Source organism: Pseudorca crassidens, chromosome 2 (genome assembly GCF_039906515.1).
Source record: "Pseudorca crassidens isolate mPseCra1 chromosome 2, mPseCra1.hap1, whole genome shotgun sequence".
In the NCBI taxonomy this organism is placed as follows: domain Eukaryota; kingdom Metazoa; phylum Chordata; class Mammalia; order Artiodactyla; family Delphinidae; genus Pseudorca; species Pseudorca crassidens.
The window spans coordinates 35,429,923-35,453,872 of record NC_090297.1 but is presented as its reverse complement, the minus strand read 5'-3'; the positions used below and the strand labels follow the sequence as shown (position 1 = coordinate 35,453,872).

The 23,950-nt window shown below is 59.5% G+C and overlaps 1 protein-coding gene across 15 annotated transcripts in view; it reads right to left on the bottom strand.

The window, feature by feature from the left end:
- The window catches only part of PTPRF (protein tyrosine phosphatase receptor type F), an 86,205-nt gene that overhangs the window by 30,444 nt on the left and 31,811 nt on the right, over window positions 1-23,950 (bottom strand). For 9 of the 15 annotated variants that reach the window (XM_067725812.1, XM_067725816.1, XM_067725822.1 and 6 more), the window contains exons 6-9: window positions 19,507-19,695; window positions 13,731-13,748; window positions 10,837-10,947; window positions 1,136-1,405 (exon numbers count right to left, since the gene is read on the bottom strand). In XM_067725812.1, coding sequence (XP_067581913.1) covers window positions 1,136-1,405; window positions 10,837-10,947; window positions 13,731-13,748; window positions 19,507-19,695 — 588 coding nt within the window. The remainder of the gene's footprint in view (window positions 1-1,135; window positions 1,406-10,836; window positions 10,948-13,730; window positions 13,749-19,506; window positions 19,696-23,950) is intronic. The other 6 variants (XM_067725813.1, XM_067725817.1, XM_067725819.1 and 3 more) reach the window with 1 other exon arrangement.

The following is a 23,950-nucleotide window of genomic DNA, read 5'->3' as shown; positions in this document are numbered from 1 at the left end:
TCCTTAGGGAATGGCCCTGGATTTGAGAAAGAGTGACGGGCTACTGGCCCCACAGACCGCATGGCTTGGCTCACACTGAAGGTGAGGTCCCAGGTCCACAGCCAATCACTCAACAAATAATACTGAGCGCCGACTCTGTGCCAGGCACTGTGCTAGGGCAGAGGACACACTGTCACACGGTCACGTCCCTGCTCTCGTGGGGTTTACACTCCAGCGTAAGAGAGAGACGATCAGCGAGTTGATAATCATGGTTCTGGTATGGGTAAAGACAGCAGAAAGCAGGGTGCTGAGATGGAGAGAAATCCAGGGGTGCTCCTGGATGGGGTGATCAGGGAAAGCTTCAAAGAACTGAGACCTGGAGAGCGAGATGGAGCCAGCGACGGCAAGGGAGGGGTGTGGGCACGGCGAAACAGGACTGTCAGCCTGCTCGGTTCATGGCAGTGAGGATCCTGGTCTTTATCCTAAAAGCAGCCGGAAGCCACTGGAAGGTGTTTCTCCCTTTCTTTAAAGGGGGTAACATGATCCTGCTTTTTTTACCTTTTGAAAAAGATGATTCCAGCTGCAGAATGGGGGTGTGTTGGAAGGGAGAGTGGAAGCAGGACACCCCAAGGAGTCTGCACTACATGCACCTGTCCCAGGGCTCCGGGCGGGGAGAACCCACCCTCCTTCTACTGTTTCTCATCCTTCTTGCCAGGAGGCTGGTAAAGCCGAGGGCCTGGTGCTATGTAGTGGTTAGAGTGGTGTGCGGTGGAATCAGACGCCCAGGGTTCAAGTCCCTGCTCCATCATTTACCTCCGTGTGACCCTGCACCTCAGTTTCCTAACTTAAAAAATAAAATCGGGACAATGAGAGCACCTACCTCCAAGCGTGACACCACCTGAACAAAATAACCTTTGCTTACTAACCAGCACAGCGCCTGCCCCCAGGGACCCAACACCTGTTAGCTATAAGGATTCAGACATTTCTGACAGGAGCCCCTCCCTCCACCAACTAAGGGCCAGGAGGACCCCGAGGCCGGGCACCAGGAGAGCAACGACCCTCAGCCCTGCCTGTGCCTCGGCAGCCACACTCGCCTGCCACGTCCCCTGCTACAGGGAAGGCCACGGGCCACGGCAGGCACGCCAGCGGCACTCACCTTTCACGGTGACCTGGGCCGTGGCCTCAATCATGCCCAGCGAGGAGATGGCCACGCAGGTGTAGTTGGCGGAGCGTACCACGTTGCTGAGCTCCAGCACGTTGCGGCCGACTGGCATCTCGTCCTCCTTGGTGAGCTCCTCGGCCCCCATCATCCACTTCACATAGGGCATGGGTGCACCCACGGCGACGCATGTCAGGTTCACGCTGCCGCCCGGCATCACCTCCTGGCTGCTGGGAGGGATGGAGAAACGAGGAGCCACGCGGCGCACTGCGGGAGGAGGGAGAGAGGCACTCACAGCCCGGGCAGGACACGTGGGGGGATGCAAGGCCAGGGGCCCCTCATCCAGGAAGCCCCTCTCATCAGAGCCAAGCCCACCTCAGAGACAGGAGGGGCAGAGTCCCTGGGTCCCGGCTGACCACCTCCCACCCCGCTCTCAGGGACTGTCTGGAACACGAGAGATTCCACAACCAAGCTCCCATTATACAGCCTAGGAAACTGAGGCCCAGGGTCACACAGGGACTCCCTGCAAGGCCTTGTCAGGGCCACATCCCAGGTCGCCTTCCAGTGCCCGCCCCTACCTGCTCCTGACCCCCCAGGGGTCTCCAGAGGGGCTAGCTGGGGCACTAGTGAAAGAGATCCAGGCATCCCAGGGTGGAGGGTCCTCAGAGCATGACTGGGGCAGGGCAGAGGGTCAGCCTGGAAGGGACACGGCCACCCTCTCTTGAGCCACTGCCTCCACCTCCAGACCACGGTCCCAGAGGAAGAGATGAGGGCAGTGGCATGACCACCTGCCAGGACCTCAGCCGTGCTGAAGGCACAGCCTGAGAACCCAGGAGTAGGGGCGGCCTCCAGGAGGGACTGGGCAGGGGTTTGGGTTCAGGGCGGGCCAGGGACGTGGTCCGCGGGCAGGATGGGCATGACGATGGCAGTAACATGATGAGGGTGCCAAGCAGACGGCCTTCAGCACCAATGAACGAGGATCTCAAGGGGGAGGGTGGCTGTGCCTGGCCACGACCTCCGGCCTTGGGCTCCCCGGGTCGGAAGCTGTTCTGAGCCTCTCAGTTCAAGGTGCAGCCTGGACCCCCCACCCCGCTGCCAAAGTCGCGAGCTCGGCACAGACTTTCGGAACATGCAGAGGGAGGGAAGGCAGGCAAGACCTAGCCGTGGGCAGGCATGCTTGGCATGCAGGCGGGGCATGCAGCTGGTAGGCAGAGGTTGGGGTGTGTCCTTCCTGGGCAGCCCTACACACGGGGCTGGAGAAGGCAGGCAGCGAGCCTAAGAGGCCAGAGGGGACCACTCCGAGTGTGGGTCTCTGAGGGCCCTTGCTGGGGAGCCCAGGCATGCGGAGGACCCACGGTGCTACATCGAGAGCACCTCTACCACAAGTGCCAGACTGCTGCTCGCACGGCCCCAAAGCACAGAATCAGAGCTCGAAGTAACTGCAGACACCACCTGGTCCGACCTATGACCTCGCTACACAGGGGTCAAAGTGGCAGCCCACAGACCAGACGTCCAGCAGATCACCAGGTCCTGCTAATGCACCACCTAACATATCTTTCAAACGCTAATTTCTCCGCAAGTCCACAGGTGACCGCCACCTCCGAAGTCCGAGCCACCATCCTTCCCTGGACTGCTGCACCAGGTTCTCCTCTGCTCCTCCTGCCTCGCTGGCATCCTCTGGGCCACCGATCCCGTAACTGGCCCGCCACAAACAGCTGGCACAAATCCAAATCTGCTCGTATCACCCCCACGTTAAAATCTCCCGCGTGGCGTTTTAAAGGACTCCTCAGCCCGGACTACAGCTTCCTCAGCCCCTGCCTCGACCCCAAGGCCTCCAGACAGAACCGAAGCACTGCCAGTGCCCCAGCGGGCCGGGCATGACCACCACCAGGCGCTGGGTCTACTTCCCTCTGTGCCCCAGGCTCCCTGGGCTCTCAGCGTGTCCCGCGGGTGTCTAGCGTTCTGCCTCCCCCTAGAATCGGCATCCTCATCTTAGGAGAACCATCTCAGCCCCCACTCTCGGTTCTTGGGGTACATGACCCAGATCTGGCTAACAAGAAAGAGCCTTCGGACTGCTGTGAAAACTATTAGACGAACGGCCAACCAAACCGTTCAAATATCTGGATCCAGGCCTGCCTGACACCAAATCTGCTTCTACGCTTTTAGTTTTGTAAGACAAGTCTCCTTGTTGCCATTAAGCTGATAGTAGTGGGCTTCTGTCAGCTGTCCTAAAGCTGGGAGTCTACACTGAACGACAACAGCGCGTCACAGGTCTCTACCTGTGCCGCAGTGCTGTGCAGCAGGGAACAGGTGGATCCCGGGTACATGGTTGGCAGGAAGACGCCACGACAAAGAGCCTCCTTTGAGCACTCCCCGCAAATGGCACAAGGGTGAGGCTGGGAGGCACGTACATGGTGCAGGCACTCCCTGGGCTCTGACACTGAGCCTGGGGGGCAGGCCACGGGGGAGAGACAGGCCTGCCGGTGAAGGCACAGCCCTGGCTCGAGCAGAAAGGCACAGCAGTCCTAACTGACTAAGTGAAGACTCTCCTCTCAGCCAGTGGCTGCCCCGCCTCCTCCTTGTTCATAGGCATCCAAATGGGTTTGGGGGAAGGAAACCACTGTTGAGTACCTCCTATGTGCTGCAGGTTTCCACACTGTGGATGCTAGCACCTCCCAGTTACAGACGGGGGAACTGACTGAAGACAGACACTTCGGGGACGTGCCCGAGTTTATACACGTACTAGAGTAGGTCTGTGGGATGAAAAAGCTCGCGCCCCTTTGAGACCCGGCTCACAGGGCTGAAAAGAGAGACCTAGGAGGCTCCACGAAGAAGCTTCTGGGTCAGCCGAGGCTGCCAGGAGAAGACACTTTCCAGCTGACATGAGGATGGGCCTTGAGCCTGTGTCAGGTCACAGCTGCAAGCCTGACTGTGGTCAGTGGCAGAATCTTGGGACCTGATCAGGTCCCTGGACATAAGAACAAAGAGCCCCAGGAGAAGGACGTAGGTCCTTGGCCAATAAACCTTGGGTCCCAAGCTAAGCAGTGCAGGAAACTGACTGGGCTTTAACTCAAATAGTCCCGGAGAACAGGGTTTTCTGTGCTACTGCCAGGAAACGGAGCCCTTTGGGAACTAACATCGAGAAGAGTTTTTATTTTATTAATTTATTATTTATTTATTAATTTATTTATTGTGGTACGCGGGCCTCTCACTGTTGTGGCCTCTCCCGTTGCGGATGGAGCACAGGCTCCGGACACGCAGGCTCAGCGGCCATGGCTCAAGGGCCCACCCACTCGGCGGCATGTGGGATCTTCCTGGACCGGGGCACGAACCCGTGTCCCCTGCATCGGCAGGCAGACTCTCAACCACTGCGCTACCAGGGAAGCCCTGTTTTTATTTTAATTTTCCCCCTGCTAGATGCAGGTGGAAGGGAGAAGCCCAGGGGCTAAGGTGAGTGAGAGGTCAGGTGTGACCCTTGGGGCCATCCCTAGCACCACGCAAGGGCCTCAAGCCCAGGGACTCCTGGAAGGCACACCCTGGCAGGGTGCCACCCTTCATGCTTTCACAGGGATACACAGCCACACACGAGGAGCCTGGACGCGGTTTCCCACAGCTCAGACTCATCCTCCCCACAGCGTGAGGGAGGTCAGGGTAGGTCCACAGAGGGAGGGTGGGGGCAACAGAGGCGAGAGACTACCTCCTGGGACCCCGAGTGACCATGGGGGCCCGCACCTGGGACCTGCCTGGATGGCCACCCCCATCCCAAGAGCCAGGGGTGGCTGGCGTCTCCCTGCAACAGTCCCACCGCCACTCCTCCCGCTGTCACAGACACAAGGCCTCCCAAAGGGGCAGGACTCGCCAGGGACTCAGTCTATTGACAGAAGCAACAGCAGGGAAGGAAAAACCAGAGCCGGGGAAAAATGCACTTAGGGTCTAATCTTGAGCTCCAACAATGCCGGTCTATTACCATTCCCTGTGCATCCTCAGAGCTGACATTTTATAGACAATTTCCCAAACAGGGCCTTGCCATTGCTGGATGATATTCCAGCTGTAACTTTTAAGTCTAATAATTGGAGCTGACAACCCGCTATGACAGGGCGGAGTGGCACCTGGAGGCATCAGCATTCAGTGGGGTGACAGCCTAACCGCGGGGGCAGGCAGCCCCGCAATCTGCATTTACTCACGGAAATTTCTCTGATGAAAATAACACAGCGTTCAGGAGGGGATAAGGGGCAGGATCCACTGTATCAAGATAAAATAACTCTTTAATAAATAACCTTGTGGCTGCCGCAGAGCAGTAATTAAATGCCGGCACACAGTTTTAAGTAAAGCTGGAAAAATGTTAAGACGGAATTATCAGCGCCAAACAAATTACCAGCCGGGCAAATCCCCCTGGAATATTTAGAAACTCATTTATGCCTTGCCATTAAAGATTTGTGTACATGCTTATTTTTGGTGGGACCACAGACGGAGAGAAGAAGGGACAAGGGACTAGGAGGGTGGGGGAAGGGGTGCAGGGGTAGGCGGCTGCAGGCTGGGCTCTCTCTGCTGATGACTGTTCTCTGAACCGAGCCGGCAGATCTGCCCGGTCAGCGAAATGGTGTAACTGAAATGCCCCAGAGCTCAGGAGTGCATATGGATGGATGCTCGGGGCTGATATCTGAGCCGAGGCCACAGCCCTCCTCCCGACTGGCTCCCTCTCCCTCGCGGAGGAAACTCAAGCCGCAGAGAGAATGCAACAGGGGACCAAGTGGCCCGGGTCTGCTCCCTGGGGCTTAGCCCAAAGCCCAGGAGACAGGAGGACCTCCTCTGACCACTCAGACCATGTGACACAGGACCGCTTGCCCTTATTGCTGGTCCCAGGACTGGAGGAGGTAGGGGCCTGGCCCTGGGGGTGTGAGACTGCTCTGGAATGGGCTGCTGGAGTCTCTAAGAAGCGCTCCCCAAACTGCGGCTGGGCCAGGGCCTCTTGCAGGTCCCCACGTGGGCCTCCCTAAATGGAAGTTGACCGTTCAATCAGGTGTGAGCTCCTGCTCTGAATGCCCAGCACCCAGCATGGGACTGAGGAAGTACCAGCTGTCTGGGGGGCTTGGGCAGAGAGAAGGGCCCGGGGCAGGTGGGAAGACCCTCATTTGGATCTGATCGGAGACGGAAAAGACAAGTCCCTGGGGGACTTCCTCAGTGAGCCACGATGGCGCCCCCCACCCAGCGCCTCAGACCCTAAACTCAGTAGGCAGAGCAGGGCTTTTGCCCATCCAGCCTGGTAGAGGGGCTCAAGGACGGCGCAGACTCTGTAGGACTTTCGCCCTGTGCTGCAGGATCTCGAGGGGTGAGCTCATTCTCCATTAGCCTTTGCCCTTCATCTTCCCAGCGGTTTCGACTGAGCTTGGACAAACGTGGATTTTAGGTGAGGGGGACTGTGGAAGGCCCCACAGGTATGCGTAAAGCCCTACAGCTCTTACTGCTCCCACAACCACTCCTGAGCTCCACCTGGAGCAGAGAGCTGGCCTGGCCTGGGCACAAAGGCAGGGACCAGTCTCGTGCCATGCACCATGCCCACCTGACCTCCCCAGCAGGGGAGCCCAGCTAAGGGGACATGCAGACACATGGGGTGTCAGGGACCCAAGCAGCAGAAACATGCGGGGCAGGGGGGCCTGCCCACCCACCACTGGTCCTGCCCACCTGCCGCCCAAACAGTGGAGCGCAGAGCCCAATGGGCGGGCAGGCCTGACTGGGGCCTGAGGAGCTGACCGAGCCCGCCGTTCCCTACGGACGGGAGCATCCCGTCGATGGGCGAACTGTAGATGGATAAGAAGTGAAAAGGACCAACCTTCTCGCTGATCTGAGAGATGAGAGTTTGGGTTGATGGTAGAGTGCGATGAGGATGAGGAGGAAATAAAAAAAGACAAGGAGAAACACAGAGAGTAAAAACAGGCCAACCTTCATCTGCCCACACAGCACGGAAACGAGACAAGACTCTCGTGCCCCACGCACACGCATGTGCCCGCAGGTGCGCGCGGACCACGCCGCTCACAAAAGACTCAGGACTCATGGAGGACACGGCGGACAGGGCTGCGTCCCGCTGGCAGGCACTGGGTGCCAAGGGTGGAACAGGGAGGGGCGGGAGTGGGGCACAGGCAGGCCCCCATGCCTCACGCGCACCTCAAGGCTCGGACAGACCCAGTGAGCTGGGTTCTGGGGTCAGGGCCCACCCAGCCCACAAACCCACCAAGGCGCATGGGCCACTAGAACCCCGCCACCTTGAGGCAGCCCCACGCTGTGTGGCACCAGAGCGTGAACAGCTGGTCTGGGAGCCTGTAGGGAGAAAGGCCGTGGAGCCATCGCCCTGCTTAGAGACAGCTGTGGCCCAGCGGCCAGGTCCCTGCAGAGAAGGGGGAAGGGTGGGGGCAGGTAGGCCAGGCTCTGTGGGAGGCGTGGCTCCTCCCGGGTGCCTGGCAGCTGTGCGTCCTAAGAGCTGGAGGAGAGCGACGCTGCGGATGGAAGGAGAGAGTGAGTCACTGGGGGAGGGAGTCGGACGGAGAGAGGTTGGTCCACCCAGCAGGCCTGGGCCTGCTAGACTGTGGGTGGAGCTGCGGGCAACTGTGAGCAAAGTCAGACAAAACTGGGTGATGAAGGCCCAACACTGCTATCCCCACAGCGGGAGCAGCTCCGGACTGTGTGCCCGGCCCTGGGCCAGGAGCATTACATGCACGGTCCCATGAAATGCAGCAACTGCAGTTCTCAGAGAGACAATGGGAACCCCAAGTCTGGGGGACAGAGGGACTTGAGGTGGACACTGAAGACAAATCCGAGGAGGAGACATGGCCTCAGGCCCCGTGGGCACGGCAGACGACAGTCAGAGACGGATGGAGACGACAGCCAGCGCGAGGCTGTCCATCCAGAGCAGTGTTTCTTAACGGGGGGGGGGGGGGGGGGGGGAGGAGGATTCCCCCAAGCGACACTGGGCAAGCTCTGGAGACACTGAGTTGTGACAAGGGGGTGCTACGGGCACCTAGTGGGTCAGTAAACATCCCACAATGCCCAGGACAGCCCCACCCAGCTAAGGGTTACTGGGCCCCAAATGGCAATGGAGCTGGAATCCACACTGAACCGGATGCTGAGGTTCCTGATGGCTGGAGCCCAGTGGGGGCCTCCCAGTGGCTGCTGCTTGGCTGGGAAGCAGTGGGGCACAGGCCGGTGGGCAGGCCAGCACTGGGGGCTTCTCCATGCATGGATCACCCACAAGCAGGGTTCAGGGTACAGAATTCGTGGCCAGCACCGCAGAGGCTGTGCCAGGGGAGCTGGGGTTGATGGGCCCTCAGCACTGCTGGGGGCAGAAAGCAGGGGCTTTACCAGGGTCGTGATGAGGAGGGGGTGGACCCCAGAGGCCAGGGTCCTAGGAGCAGGGCTTTCTAGGTGTCTACAAGTCCAGAGTAAGGCCTGTCCTGGGGCTACAGGGCAAACTGCTCTCTGCAAAGCAGGGCAGGCACAGATTCAGCTGGGGCCTGGTTATGAGGCAGGTCCTAGGGACAGACTTAGAACAGGCCCTTAGACACCAGGGCCCACAGGAATGTGTGTGTGTGCATGTGTCAGAGAGAGGGAGAGACAAGGCAAGTGGGGTTGGGACACCCTATTTCAGAATCCCTAGCAAGTGGGGCTAGAACTAAAGGAACCCCTACATTCCCTGCCCAAAAGGCCTGTGGAAATGGGCCCAGGAAGGCAGTTCAGGAAGACCTGGTGGAAGGGGGGATGGGCCAGAGTCCTGCCTGAGCTCACCACGTGTAGACAGTGGGGTCCCCACGGAGAAGGGTAAGAGGGGCTGCAGGTAAGAGCCTCCTGGTCGGTGCCTAAAAGCTACAGCAGCAGCCGAGCTCAGCTCATCCAAAGAGACCCACTGTCCTGCCTCAGGGCTAAGGCTGGTGTGATGGTGACTTTGGAGAACTCTGCCCAGCCAAGACGACGATGCCCAGGCCATCCACCTTGGGTCTGGGCCTTCTCCTGCCTCAGGACGGCCTCTGCAGCTCTGCCCCAGGAAACGTGCCCCTATGACCGCACCCAAGCTCGCTTGGCATACACAGCGGCTCTGCCGCGCCTCTCCTCTCCCTGGTGCAGCCACACGCAGTGAAGGACTTTGTTGCCGAGGCCCGGAACCTCCACATTCTCGAGGTTATGGTCTTTTGGAAGAAGTGCTTGGTCAGGCCCACACAGCAGGGGGAGTGGTCCGGGTGCGAGGAGGCAGGTCTTTGAGGAGGGTTGATCCAGCTGCTCCTCTCAGAGGGGACGCGTCAGGCCCCTGTGCGCTGGTCAGAAGCTCTGCCTGAAGCAGGGTGGGGGAAGGCTGTGCAATCTACAACACTCAGCTTGGCCATGTGGGTGGCTTGCACGCTCCTGGCCTCCATGCCCTGATGCTGCTCCTTAAGACAGGCCCTGGGTCAGCTCAGGGGAGCCTCGAAGAGCAGAACAGCTGAGAAGGGGACCAGTGGGGACCTCCCGTCCCATGCCCCTAATTCCGATGAGGCATCAACCAGTCTCTGAAGCACAATTTGCCCCTGTGGCCTCTCGGGATCTTGTGCCCTGACACATCACAGCCCCTCAATAAGCACATGGGTTGATGGCTTAATTCTCTCTGCCCTGTCTGACCATGTGGCCCCGAAGAGTGGGACAGGCCACTGCCATTGCCCTGCCCCACGCTTGGCCCTGGGCGGACAGGCAGACGACACCCTTTGCGAAGCTGCAGTATGCACTTAGCATGATGAAATCATCGCTGCGAGGAAACTGCATCCACTTTCCTTTACAAATCCCCGGAGTGCAGACGGTTTCACTTTTAATGATGCCCATCTGTGCGGGAGGGTTAAGTGGCGGGGGGATGGCAGGGGTAGGAGGGGCGCCTAGGGCCCCTCCTGGACACCATGCACACAAAACCCAGGGTTCTCAGGAAGGGGTAGGTGGCCAGCTTTGGTTCCCCTGGGGCTGTGAGCATAACAGACTGGACAGGCCAAAACAGTCCCCAGACCCTCTCTGCTGGGTACCCGGACTTGTGCAAGTGTGGGATCCACGAAGTCCCAGCAAGGAACACCTAAAACACACTAGGTGCTCACCTGTAGGGGCTCAAAGCTGCCTTGGCCTGACCCCCTACACAGGGTCCTGGCTGATGACAAAGCACAGCTGGCTCCTCCTCCAGGAAGGCCCCAGGCAAACCTGGTCAGAAGGCAGGCGCACCTGGCCCGGAGCCCACCCTGCTGGGGTGGGCAGGACACACTCAAGGAAGACCAGGCAGGTGTGTACACGTTCACACACACACACGTGTGCCTGCTCTCTCTCTCTCTCTCTATCTCTCTCTCTCTCTCTCTCACACACACACACACACACACACACACACACACACGCATGTCTGCTCGGAAGGCTCTAGACTCCCACGGGGCTCTGGTCCCATGAGGCAGGACCTACAAGAGATACAAATGCTCCCAAGAGTGTCTGTTTCCCAAAGGGCCTGCGGGAGGAAGGCAAAGTCGGGGCAGATGTTAGAAGCTTGCCCAGTGGGAGCTGCTGCTGCTACAGCTGCTGCAGAAAGAGGCGGAAAGGAGGAGAGACTGGGCCCACGGCAGCCCGCTAAGTCCACACCAAGGCTCGGGGCAGCAAGCCCGGCGAGGGCAGCTCAGCTCCGTAGAATCAGGGCTGGGCACCGCCTGAGTCCTTACCTCGCACATACAGGTTGGCGGGGGCCGAGTAGCGTGTGCCTGCGGAGTTGGTCGCCACACACTCGTACTTGCCTTGGTCCGACTCCTCGCTGCTCTCAATCTGCAAGGCACCTGTGGGGACACAAAGACAACGGTCAAGCCTGCGACCCGAGGAGGGGGTCTCGACAGCATCTGAGGCTTGTGCTGACCAGACGTTGCAGACATCAGGGCCACACCCCGGCACTAGTGCTGCCTCCGGGAAGCTCTCCCTGACAAGCCCGGAGGCCTCCTGGCTGGAACGGAGGGTCGTGCTCTGGAGCACAATCCCACCCCACGCGCGGTCCAGTTGGGCCTGCTGGCTCACCGGGGGGCTCCACCCCATCCCCCATCTCCGCTGAGTGTCTGCCATCCTCTGGCTGGTACTGGAGCCTGTTTGCCAATGAGCATCCCCATCAGAGCACTGGAGCCAGGCGTGGGTGGGACAGCCTGTAGACCGGCTGGCCTGGGACCTCTGAGCGTGCAATGCCCTCGGGAAGACCTGAGACTCTGCCACCCACCAGAACCCACAGGAAAGAAGGGGTGGTCCTGGGGGCCCGGTGCCCAGCAGCCCTTGCTCCCAGCACCCCCTCCCCCCCACCAGCCCCACCCATTCCGGCTCCTCTCCTCAGCCTGGTCCTGCTAAAGTGCTTCGACCCACCACGGCTCCTGCATAATTCAGGAGGCTAATGGAGGATGCAGCTCGCACTCGGAACAGCGCCCTGAAGGGCTGCTTTGGCCACAGACGCACAGACAGGAGCCGGGACTGGGGGTGCCGCTGAAAAGGACGTTCACAGAGGGTGGAGGAAAGGGCTGGGGCCAGTCCTGGCAGGTCCAGGCCAGGGAGGCCGAGGTGAAGGTGGGGTGGGAGAAGGGGGTGAAACTGGCCGACATGGCCACCTCCAGCCCTGGCAGTAAACGCCTGAGAACTCTGCTGGTGAGAGCACACCGGGCAAACCGTCTGTGACAGGGAACATCCCAAGGGACCAGCAATGCCCGCTCCCTGGAACAAGCCGACAGACAATCACACCCACACAGGACGGTCCAATGGACAGTTCACAACCCCACAGTACACAGCCTGACAAAAACCACCGCCTGCACAGACCTACCCCTCCCAGAGCCCAGGCCAGCTGACAGTCACGCCCACACAGGACACACACAGAACTGCCTGACCCCACCTGACCTGACCTGACCGGAGCCACTAGAAGAGTTCCAGGCCACGCTCTCACGGCTCAGGCCCCAAGGCGGGGGGCCACTGCGTCTGAGCTACAGCCCCTTCACCACCCGACACCCCTCTTCCACCACACAGACCTGGGGCAGCAGGAGGGGCGTGAACATCCAAGGGGCTAGGAGCTGGAGGTGGGGAGAGGGGTGCCCAGGCTGGGCCCTGATACTAAGGGAAAATGGGCTGGCCTGCTCTGTGGTCCTGGGCAGCCCTCCCCACCAGCATCAGGGAGTGTGAGGGCCCAGGGCCTGTGCCAAATACCCATCTCCTGCGAGAACAGCCCCGATGGGCACTCAACAGGTCATGTTTATGGGATGGATGGACGCTGTCACAGAAAATGTTCATTCAAGCAGGTGGGGCTCAGGGCCCTGGCCAGAGGGAGGGGGGCTATATCAAGGTCAGCTCAGCTGTGGGTAGCGGGAGTCCTGGCTGGTGCCACAGGCGGGAGCAGGGAGTGGTGCCTGGGTGGGATCCCTGCTGGGGGAGGAGGCTCCCCTGCACTGAGAGCCAGGACTGGTCAAGGGATCCAACATAGACCCTGAGCCTACTGCACACAGAAACCCCCAAATCTGGAACCAAGACCAAGACCCAGCAGCGGGGGCACTGATGAGTCAGCACAGGCTGAGGGGATGGGCGGGGGGATCCAGAGGCTGAGTCCTGTCCTCAGCGGGTGATGGACAAGATGCACCCCAGGGGAGCAGCTGCTCCACCCAGCCACATCTTCTGTTCCAAGAGCAGCCTGGCCCTAAACTCTGAGGGTCTAGATGTGCCCAAGAACACTGAATAAAAGCATCATGGAAGCCATCATTTTACAGGGTGCCTGCTCTGGGCCAGACACTGCCCAAATCCTCTTCCTCTCCTCTAATCCTCACGACCCCATGAGGGAGGTGGGGCCCTGGCCCTGACTTAAGAGGAAACAGACTTCTGAGAGAGAAATTGAGTTTTTAAAGGAATTGAGGTGAGTCAAACTCGAACCGGACCTTAGAGTACAGTCCGGGCTTGGAACCGCAGAACGTAGGGTCCTGCTGCAGGAAAGCAGCTGGGGCCGGTAGGTCAGGGGATCAGGCTACCTAGGATCCTGTTTATTTCTGGTGTCATCCCAGCCTCTACGTTAAAGTCTTAACTGTGCGTCCCTCCTAGCGTTTGCTGGGCTGGAGGATTTACAGGGGGATCCTCATTCTACTACAGGGCTGGGATGCTAACGGGGAAGTTAGTGATAATTGAGGGCCCAAGACAAAGAAGGTTCTCAAGAGGGAAGGCAAGGCTCGGTCATGCTCCCCCACCTCATGGGAAGACTTTCTGTCTCTGGCCAGCCTTGAGGACCAGGGCCTGGCTTCCCTGTAGGAGTCAACAGACCCCTTCTGTGCGGCTGGCCTAGAAGGCCTGGGCAGTGGGGCTTCCAGCCCCAAAACAGGGATGAGCCGAGTATCTCCACAATCCAGACTTGCAATGGATGAGTCACAGGAGGGGATGGCTGAGAGTGGATGTGTGTGGTGGCCGGTGGTGCTGAAGGGGCTGGAGCTGGAGATGAGGAGGCTGGAGAGGTCGGGATGGGGATGCGGGAGGTGACGGACGGGACTGGACGGGATGGAGTGGTGGTGACGGCGGTGGCGGCGAGGCGTGGTGTGGCGAGATGCACGGACAGCATTCTTACCTCTGATTGGTGAACCACCTGGCGAGGTAATTTGAATGCAAATAAGATCAGAGAGAAGCATTAGTACAAAAGGAAGGAAAGCCAAATCAGATAAAATAAAACATGAGAGAGGGCCTTAAATATCCAGAGAAGTTGAGGCGTGGCTTAGGTGTGAGCAAGCACCAGGCTGCGTGTAGGCAAAGCTGTGTTCCCCAGGTCGCTGGCACGGCTCTGGGGAGGGGGAGGCTGAGGCTGGGCCAGCAGGGCTGGGGGTGCCAGGAATCAGGGCGGTGAGTCAGGGCTCCTGCAGACTCCACCGGCTGAGCTCAGTGGAAGGGCAAGGTGAAGAGAAGAGGCGATAACCCCACCCTGCAGGGCTCTCCAGATTCCACAGGTGAGTAGGATTTCCAAACAGAGCACTTACCCAAAGCAGGGCATTTAAGCAGGCCAAAGAAAGGGCTAAAGGGAGAGCTCACCTCAGGCTATCACCAGACCAGCCCTCCACAAACACACACACCAGCCCCCTACTCACCACCGGGTGGCAGACCCCTGTAAAGCCACCCGACCTTGCTAAAGACCTTGCTAAAACCCAACTGACGGCACAGTCCTCCCACCTGATTGGTGAGAGCCAGGGGCCATTCCCTGCCCCCGTCCCTTGCCTGTTCATTGCCTTGTAACCCTGGGAATCAGCAGCCTCTAGGCTGCTCACCCTGCAAATGCCTATTGTGGGGCAATTATGAGGTCTGGACACGCTCCCTTCCCAACAGGGACCCCCTCTTCTACCACTGCCCCATCCGGAGGAGTGAGGGGCCTGTGGGCAGGCCCAGGTCAGCCCCGTCCACCCTGCCCTTCTCTGCCCACTTCTGGGGAGGGAAGTGTGCAGGGAGACAAACACTGGTTACTATCTCATTGAACCTGAAGACACCCACTTAGGAGGGATTATCCACCTCAGCAAGAATGAGGAAACAGAGGCTGAGGAACGTTAAGTGCCCAAAGCCAAAGGTCACACAGCTTATGAGGTGGCAGGAACTAACCAGGTCTGGCTCACAGCCTTCCCACCGGACAGAGGCTGGAGACAAGGCCAAGGCAAGGTCCCACAAGGCCAAGCTGCTGGGACCTGGGCTGTGTGCAAGGCACGCAGAGGCTGTCCAGGAAGAAGCATCATCACCGTGATCCTCCAAGCGTGGTCCACGGATCTTCAGGGCCCCCAGAGGCCCCTTCGGGGGGTCCGCAAGGTCAAAGCCATTTTCATAATACTGAGAAGCTTTTTGCCTTTTCCACCCTTGTTCTCCCATGAACATACAGTGGAGTTTCCCAGAGGCTTCAGGACATGTGACAGCACAATAGACCAAAGGCAGAAGCAGGTATGAGAATCCAGCTGTCTTCTATTAAACCCCAAATTAAAGAGGTTTGTAAAAGTGTAAAACAGGGGCACTCTTCTCACCAAATGCATTTGTTTCACGAAATAGGATTATTTTCCATTAAAAAATACTGTTTACGTTAACATGTAATGGGATTTTTAATTATTTTAAAGTGGATTAATAAATATTTAAAATCTTCTCAGTCTTAACACCTAATAGGGCAAATACTGATAAAACCCACACAAACCAAAGCTCTTGGAGGTCCTCTGATATTTACAATCAGGGGTCCCGAGACCAAAGGGTCCACACGGCTGATCGACTCCTACAGTCCAGGCCTGACCTGGGATGGGGAGGGGAGCTGGGAGAGGGAGGGGTGGCAGCATAGATGCTCCAGGACTGGGACACCCTGGCTTCCGGCCTCAGCTCTTCCGAAACCTAGCCTGCTGTGTGACAAGTCTCTGGGCCTCTCCGAAAAGCCGTTTCCCCACCAAACGGAAAGAATCTGCCTTTTCGATTTCCCGAGATGGGTGTGGGAGACTGGAGGGTCCCCCAGATTTCACATTGCCCCTGAGGGGTGCCAGTGGGTTCAGACAAGAGGGACCATCACTGAGAGCGGCCCTCCTGGCAGACCGGCTGATGGTGGGACGGAGGAGGGGCTGCAGCCCTCAGGCCCACCGCAGAGTCCCATCCGCTGGGACAGCGGGCCTCTTCCCGCACCCGATGCCGGCATCCCGGCTCAGGTGTCAGGGTGAGCAGTGGGCAGGGTGGGCAACAGGGATGGCGGCGTGCACACGCAGGCGCCGGGAGGAGCGGAGCACAGGCGGTGTCCCGCAGGGGCCCGTCCAGGCTTGGCAGAGTGCGGGGCCAAGAGCAGTGGCTTGGAGCCCCACTTGGAGGTCAGCCCCCTCGCGGCTCCAGTGATGCTGCCCGCTCCTGACTTCCACTCTCCCTGAGCTTGTGCCCATTCCTCCAGGGCCCACACCAGGCCTCAAGTGAAAATCCTCCAAGAGGCTCAGGCTGTCGCGGCAGGTGACATCACTTCGGAGAAGAAGGTGCCTGTCGAGCAGAATCCGTGCCTGGGCCGCGCACGCCGCCAGCTGCCCTCCTCTCCAGCTCTTCACGCCCTGGTGACACGTGCTGGGGCTCGGCCCGCAGATGCCCGAGGAGTTCTGGGTACTGGTCAGGGCGGGCCTGAGGTCCGGAGAGGACGAGACTCTGGCGCTCTGGGGCCCTAGCAGGGCCCAGCTGCTCCCCAGGCTCCAGGTTAGTTAGATGTGACAGAAGCCCCCTGGATGCCGTCCCGGGGGAGCGCCCCGGCCTCGGATCTCCACGTGACCCGGGGTGACTCCCTAACTCAGCTGTAAAGGAGGCGTGATAATCACAAACTGTCCTACTTCTCAGGGTTGCAGGAGAATCAAATGCAACCAAAGGCAGGAAAGCACTTTGTAAACTGTTGGTGATGCGTTACCGTGAGGCCCCTGTAAGAGCCGAGCGCTCAGGGGCCCGATTCCACTCCAGCAGGCATGTCAGGTGTGCGTGGCACAGCCCCAGCACACTTCTCAACGGTACAGGACAGGGGCAGCAGCTACTGGGTCAAGGGTCAGGGCCCGGGGTCAGGCAGTGATGGAGACAGTCCTGTCAGTTATTGCGGAGGTGGGATGACTGAGGCCCCTCAGGTGCCATCCCAGGAGTTGGACGCTGGGCCCACTACCCTTAGGTTACAGCTTCCAGGAGGCAGGAAAGGTCAAACAAGAAAGCAGGGGGAATGAATGTTAGTCTGAAAGGACAGGGCCCAAAGGTCACGTTCAGGAAATCATTCATCCTAAGGGCTCAGAGATGCCTGTCCTATGGCGGGGCTTGTGCTGGCCACTTGCGGGGCCCTCACAGACGGGAGCCAATCCCAGGCCCTCCCTGCAGAGTGCCCAGCCGAAGTGAGCAGAGCTGGAGCCAGACGGTAACAACACAAAGCAGGGTGAGTCCTGAAGGAGCAGGTCTCAGGCAGAGAAGGGGAGCTTCACGTTCCAGTGAACGTGAGCAGAGGGCGAGGATGTGGTCGGGGGCTCAGTGCAAGTCGGGGAGTGGCCGGAGCTACAAAGAGCCCCATTCACGGAACCCTCATCACACGCCAGTCGACTACAGCTCTCACTGCCTTTGTCTCACTTAAGCCTCACTGTAACTCTTTTTTAAAGAGGAGAAAACTGAAGCTCAAAGTTAAATAACCTAAGCGAGGCCAAAGAGCTAGTGAGTGCAGCCGGGACCTGATGAGATGAGCTGGGGAAGATGACAGCTGGGGATGAGATGAACCGGAGATGGGAGCTGGGGAAGGGCGAGAAGGGCTCTGTGTGCCTTGTTCAGGAGTGTGCACCTGACCATGGAGGCAATAAGACGCCGCTGGGCTCGTCAGAGCACAGAGGGTGCAGGCAGAAAACTCCGCCAGTGCTGCAGGATGGATTCAAGGGGAGAGTCTGGAGGCAGGGAGAGCAGTGTTTGGTGACCTGGGATACGGCCAAGGCAGCAGAAGGAGAAAAGGGGACCAACTGAGAACCATGTGGGTGACAAATCAAGAGGGTTTGGTGGTTCCTTACATGGAGAAGGAGTTGCAGTGTGTCCTAGGTTTCCGGTTAGAGGGGCTGCCACTCAACAGAGAGAGGGTCAGGGGGAGAAGGTGACCGCTGTTTGGCAAGGAAGTTACCACGCTTCACAGTCAGGGTGACACCCAGAAGGCAGATGGGTGTTTTAGTCTAGAACTCCAGCAAGACGTCTGGGTTAGACAGAACTGGGAATCTCAGGAGTGGAGGTAAATGGTACCTGAAGCTATAAGGGTGGGCGAGCTGGCGGGGGAACGGCTGTGTCTATGGGACAAGAGCAGGGTTCACAGGCTCCCCGGCTGGAGGAACGAGCAGGAGGGGCTGCTGGGCAGACAGAGAAGGGGCACTCGGAGAAGGAAGAGGAAAGCCAGGGAGACAGAGGAGAGAGTGGCTAAGAGGGAGGGAGGGTGCTGGCGGCTGCTGAGAGGCTGAGGAGGCCGGCGAGCAGCACCCAGTGGAGTCCTGGGCGGGAGCTGACTCACAGGGCCGCGAATGGGTGCCACTGGGCCCGGCACACAGCAAGTACTACATAAATACTTAACGGACGAACAGGCGAGACAGCGCGCCTTCCCAGAACTGCTGCCACAGGCAGCGCCGTTCCGGGCAGAGGCCAGGCCTGCGGGGAGGACCATCTGGCTGCTTGGGGAGCCTGCCTGGGGGCTGCGGGGAAACGCAGAGGAGCTGAACCATGGCGGTCACTGTGCCGCGCTGGGCAGTGGCCGCAAACGCTGGTGGACCGTTTCCTGCCTTGATTATAGCTGTTTTAATTAACTGCGCTACAGCTGCCTCCATCTTGTTGACTTTAAAATTAAATTAAATGAGCTAACACTTCACAGGCTGTCTCAGGTGGCCGTGGCTGGGGCCAGAATCCTGCCCCTGCTGGGTGGCTTATCCCTCACTCCTCCCCTGGGCACCACAGGGGTGCCCACCTGGCAGAAGTTGGTGAGGAGGGGCTGGCAGCCCAGGGAGTGGCGGGGCACCTCTGCAGCCTGCAGGGCCCTGAAAGGGGCACAGTCACGTCCTCCTTTGCGGTGTCGACACCATAGGTGATGGGCAGCGGGGGCTCTGGCTGGTGCTGCCCGAGCCATCCCGCCTGAGCCCGCCATCCCACAGCTAGCAGGAGGGCTCCTGGACCAAGGTCTATCAGTGCAGCCCATGCTGGCAGCAGATGCAGAATTGCAGCTAAGCGGATTCCAAGGCTCCTCTCCCGCCTGCTCTGTTCCCACAAAAACTGAATCAATTATCCTGGCGGGAGCCTCGCAGGCAGATCGATCGACGGGGCGACACCTCCTGCCCGGTCAAGGCGGCATCCTTGCTCGCGGGGCTCCAAGCTGGCTCGACTGAGACATCCAGAGGAGACAGGTGGCCCTGGTGGCCGAGGGATGGCAGCACATCCCCCTGGCTCCAAGCCTCTGAGGTCCAGCCTTTTGAAGCCTGATGAACCAGGCATCTTTGGCCTCTTTCCCTGCCGTCTGAAGTAGCAAAGAGAAGCATCACCCAGGCCCCCCTCAGGCCAGGCTCCAGGGAAGGTGAAGGATGAGCGCCCACGGAGCACCTTCGCAGAGCCCAACGCCAGGCTGGGAACAACACTCGTGCCTCATGGAGCAGACCTGGACTGAAGTCTGGAGTCTGACAATCCCGGGAAGGTGAAAGAAACACAGCTGACCAGCCCTCGCTGCCAGGCTTTCTTCCTGGGTGGGCCAGGTGGGCCTATAGCAGGATCTGGCCCGTCCACTGGGCGCCCTCTGCTCAGCCCCAGGCTGAGGCCTCCCGCGGCTCCCAGGCACCCAGGCCCAAGAAGGAAGGCTGCGCTGGGTTCCGGCCCCTTGACCCTCGCCCTCTGCTCACCTGAACGCAGCTGCTTGATGCGGCCGTTGCTCGTGGCGGGGTCCACAGGGAGGAAGTCCTTGAACCAAGAGATCTCAGGGTCTGGATTCCCACCTGCTGCGCACAGCATGGTGGCCGTGCGGGCCTTCTCCACCACCTTCAGCTGAGGCCCCATGTCAATGGAGGGGAAGCCGGGGGGCAGCTGTTCCTCTGCAGATGAAGAGCAGATGTGCACGTTAGGGCTGGCACTGCCTGCCCACGAGGACCACCCCAAGGCTCCCAGGGTGGCTGGGATCGACTTATCTCTGCCCTGACTTCTAAGCATGAAGCCTGCCCTGACATGAGGAACCGGAGTCCCGAGCCCCACTGCCCAGCCCTGCCCTTCACAGGGCCAGGGAGCCGCCGTGGGGCCCACCCTGCCCTGTCAGGAAGTCTCCGGGTCTGAGAAGCAATGCCTCGGACTGCAGACGTGAGCACTTATCTCTCCAGGGCCTGGGAAAATGAGGACTGAGGCTCTACTGGCCACAGCAGAAAGTGCTCCACGGATGCTGGGCTGTAGGGGGCCCAGGGCTCACACAGTGGCATCAGCAGCCACAGCTCAACCCAAAGGCGCCCCGTGCTGTTCAGCCCCCACTCCCTCTCCTGCACGTGCAGTGTCCCCTCTACTGCCTGTATCCAGCCTTCTGCTCCACCACGTGGCAGAGCCCCACATCATAGCCTGGGTTCTGGCCCCAACTCTGGGCGCCCTCTGCCCTACCAATGACCCACCTCCGACCCCCGGTCCTGACCCTGACCCTCCTCCCTCACTCAGTCCTGACCCTGGAAGCCATGGTCAGGCCTGGGGACCATGTCTGAGCACGTGGAGGCTAAAGAGATAAAAACGCCCTGTGAGGATACCAAAAGTTGATGAGGGGGGCAAAACTCCACGGCTGCCTTCTCCCGGCTTGCCAGGGGGTGAGGGCTCACTTCCATGAGAGCAACAGGCATGGACCACAGCAGCACACCCCTACTCTCACTTCCATGAGAGCAACGGGCATGGACCACTGCAGCACACCCCTACTCTCACTACACGTGGACTCGTGCATCAGCCCTGAGGGGCCAGGGATGGGGCAAGGCTGCCCACTCTGCACCCCTGGGATCACACACTGGGCTGGCAGCACAGGCTCTGCATGAGTACAGACCACGTGGAGCTCCCACCTCCATCACTCGCCAGCTCTGTGACCTGGGAGTGTTACTAATCCTCTCCCTTTATCCATTTTTACCTATAAACAGGGTTCAAGTGCCCTCCTTGGAGAGCCGTTGTGAAGACTACATGCAATGCTACACATAAGGTGCTGAAGAGTGCCTGACAAAGAATCCGAACCCAATGGCTATTGGTTGACGTTATTATCATAACTAGCAAGGACTGGGCCACTGGGGGCAGACGGGTACCAAGACTTGGGCCTGGGGCCCCCTCTCCCATCCTGGGCTGGCGAGAGGCGCTCCCTTCCAGGAGCAAACCACAGAGTGAGTGTGAGAAGTTGGCAAAGCCTCTCTGCCAGTGTGGATGCCAGGCACACCCAATGCGGGAAGGGGAACCCTGTTCTTTGTCAGTCTCCTGGCAGGGGGGTGGGGCTCAATGGTGGGGGAGACCGGGAGACCAGCACCGCTCCCGTCTCCCTCCTGCAGGCCCAGCACAAGACGGGCGTGTGGGGATGTTTGCTGAGGTCAGGCTCCTGTGCCAGGGAAAAGACAAGTGGGATCCTCAGAAGGGAGGAAAGCAGAGGTTGGCGGGGCTGCTCCCCCCAGAGACCCAGGGGGACTGGCTGGTGGGCAGGCGGGAGAGGAAGCTGGAGGAGCCTCAGCAGGCAGGGGCAAGACATCGCTCTATCTGCTGCCACATCCAAGGGGGCGCTCTGCCAAGGCTCCAGCTGCCTGGGGCATCCCTAAGGGACTGTGGCCCTGTCAGGAGAAGTGAGGGGTCTCGGGCTGGGGAGCAGTAGGACTCCCAGCACGGTCTCGCCTCCCAGCTTCTCCCGGTAACTGGCAGAATACTTCCCCACCTGCAGCCCTATAAGTTCCAGACATGAACCCAGCGTGTCCTTGGCTGTAAATATGATCCCACAGCATCCTGACTTTTAGCTCTGATTTTTAAAAGGACAACGTTAACAGTGGCAAGGAAAGGGAGGATGGAAATGGAGCAGGACTTGGGATGCACCAGGCAGGGGAACAGCCTCCTTTGGTCCTGCCGTCACTTGCTTTTCCAGGAAGGCCCAGGCAGGGCTCCGTCCATGTCCACCCTCCCTGCCCTCCCCGACAGCCAGGGGACACTCAGGGCTGCTGGAGCCATCCTAGCCCACTGGGGCACCAGTCTAGCTCTTCCCAGACCTCAATCCTACCTGCTCAGCCCTCCAGAGCAGTGGAGGAGGGAGGGGGGGCAGGGCCTGCCAGAGTCAGGGCCCAGGAGTCAGCTCGCCTTCATCTCTACCCACAAGGTGCTGCTCAAGGAGAAGGGAAGAAGTACAAACATCTGCAGCCCTGTGTCCTGGGAATATACGCTGAATGCCTAACACGGGCAAAGTCTTTGGGATTTGTGCCAAATTAAGGACAATTAATTTTCCTCCCTCAATTATCGTGCCCTCAGTGGTTCTGTCCTTGGCTCAGATCATCCCTCAGGCACAAACCGGCGTGTGTGAAGAGCTGTCCATAAAACAGCGGGACCCAAAAGCCAGTCCCTTGTGCCAACTAGGCTTCCAGGCACAAGTCAGAAGGCTGCAGTTCTGCACCTTGGGGAAGGGAAGCGTGTCTCACAGGAGGACTCCAGCCCCTCGGGAATGACCTGCTGTTGGCTCTTCCTTCTACGCTCACCCGCGGGGGCCTCCGGCACATTCAAATATAGCCAAGGACAGCAGCCATTACTGACGCCCGCGTGTTTCTGGACAAACTGAGCACTGGGCAGGATGGTGTAAACTGACCCACCATCAGACTGTGACATTTATCCTTTTCACCCCCGCCTCCCCTCCCCCACCCCCCGCCCAGGAACCACAGGAGCTTGGGGCCACTGTAGCCTGAACCACTCAGGCTAAGGACCAGGGCAAATTCCTCAGGCTGACGTTGCATGATCACTCCAAACCCATCGACAACCGGGAAAGCAGAGGTCCAGATATGAGGGATAAAGGTTAGGTTTATGGAGCATTTGCTAGTTCCAGGTACCGCGTTAAAATGCTTTACAAAATGATTTTACCGAAACTATGTAAGGTACGTGAGCAAATGGGGGTGTAGAGATATCTAGGAACCTGCCCAAGGTCACAGAGTTAAGTCGAGGTGGGGCTGGCACGAGACCAGGGGGTGGGACTCCACGCCTGTCAGGTTAGGGGCGCCGGCTCCGGAAGGGCTCAAGGGAGTCCTGGGGGAGCCAGCCACCATCCTGCCCCCGTACCACGCCCTCTGCCGGCTGGGCTTCAGGCCCGCAGCTCTGCTGCAGACACCTGCACACACGCCGCAGCGTTTTTATTTACTGCAAAACGAACACGACTGTCCCCCACACATGGCCACCCTCGGGAATGCACCCACGTTCCAACACACGCATATACGGGTCACGCCGAATCCTCTCAAAACCCGTCCCGAGGGCGGAGGGGCTGCGGAGCGCCAGGAGAGGAAGGGTCCCTCCCCCTTCCAGGCCGCCGGTAACTATGGCAACGGCGGAGACTCCGCGCCGCTGCGGAAAGGCGGCACATGCCGTGTCCACACGGGGCGCGCATCTGCGGTCCGAGCCGCTGCCCCCCCTCCCGCCCCCGCCTGGGTGGAGTCACGGCGCCCCTTCTCAGGCCCCCACTCCCCAACCCCAGGAAGCCCAGCTTCTTTCACGCTCAACCGACGCGTAGCTGGGGGCTGCCCCCTTAGCGTGCACAGCGCCGGGAGGTCCCTACACCTGCCTCGCAGTCTCAGTGCCAGACTTCCGCAGTGTCTGTGCCTCTGGGGCGAGGTCTATCAATCCTCTGATAAAAGGGTCCCCGCGAAGGAAAGAGAAACCCATAGGGACTTTAGGGGACCTCAGAGGTACTGGGGAGCCTCTACAGCCGTTTGTGGATTCTGCCTGCATGCACATGTAGGGCGCACACATTCCTAGTGTCTGCCCGCACAGATCTGCGTACCTGTGGTGGGGACACACGTGTGCATGAATTGCGATGGTCTTTAGATACTGCAGTGGGAACCCTGGCCCCTTCTTCCCTGCTATCCCCACTGGGCAGAGGAAGGTGACAGGGTGTGGGGGGCTGGGGGATGGGTGTTGGGAGCCTAGGGCTCAGAGAGGGGCGAGAGCTTGGCTGAGGTCCCCACAGCAGCAGTGGAGCTGGATCAGTTCAACTCCACAGCTCACCTGCTATCTTGGTGGCTTCCTGAAGGAGGAGGGAGATGCAAGAGTAGGAAACACTTGAACAGGAGAGGTAGGGAGAGCTTCCTGGTGGACGGGAGGGAGGGGCTGCCT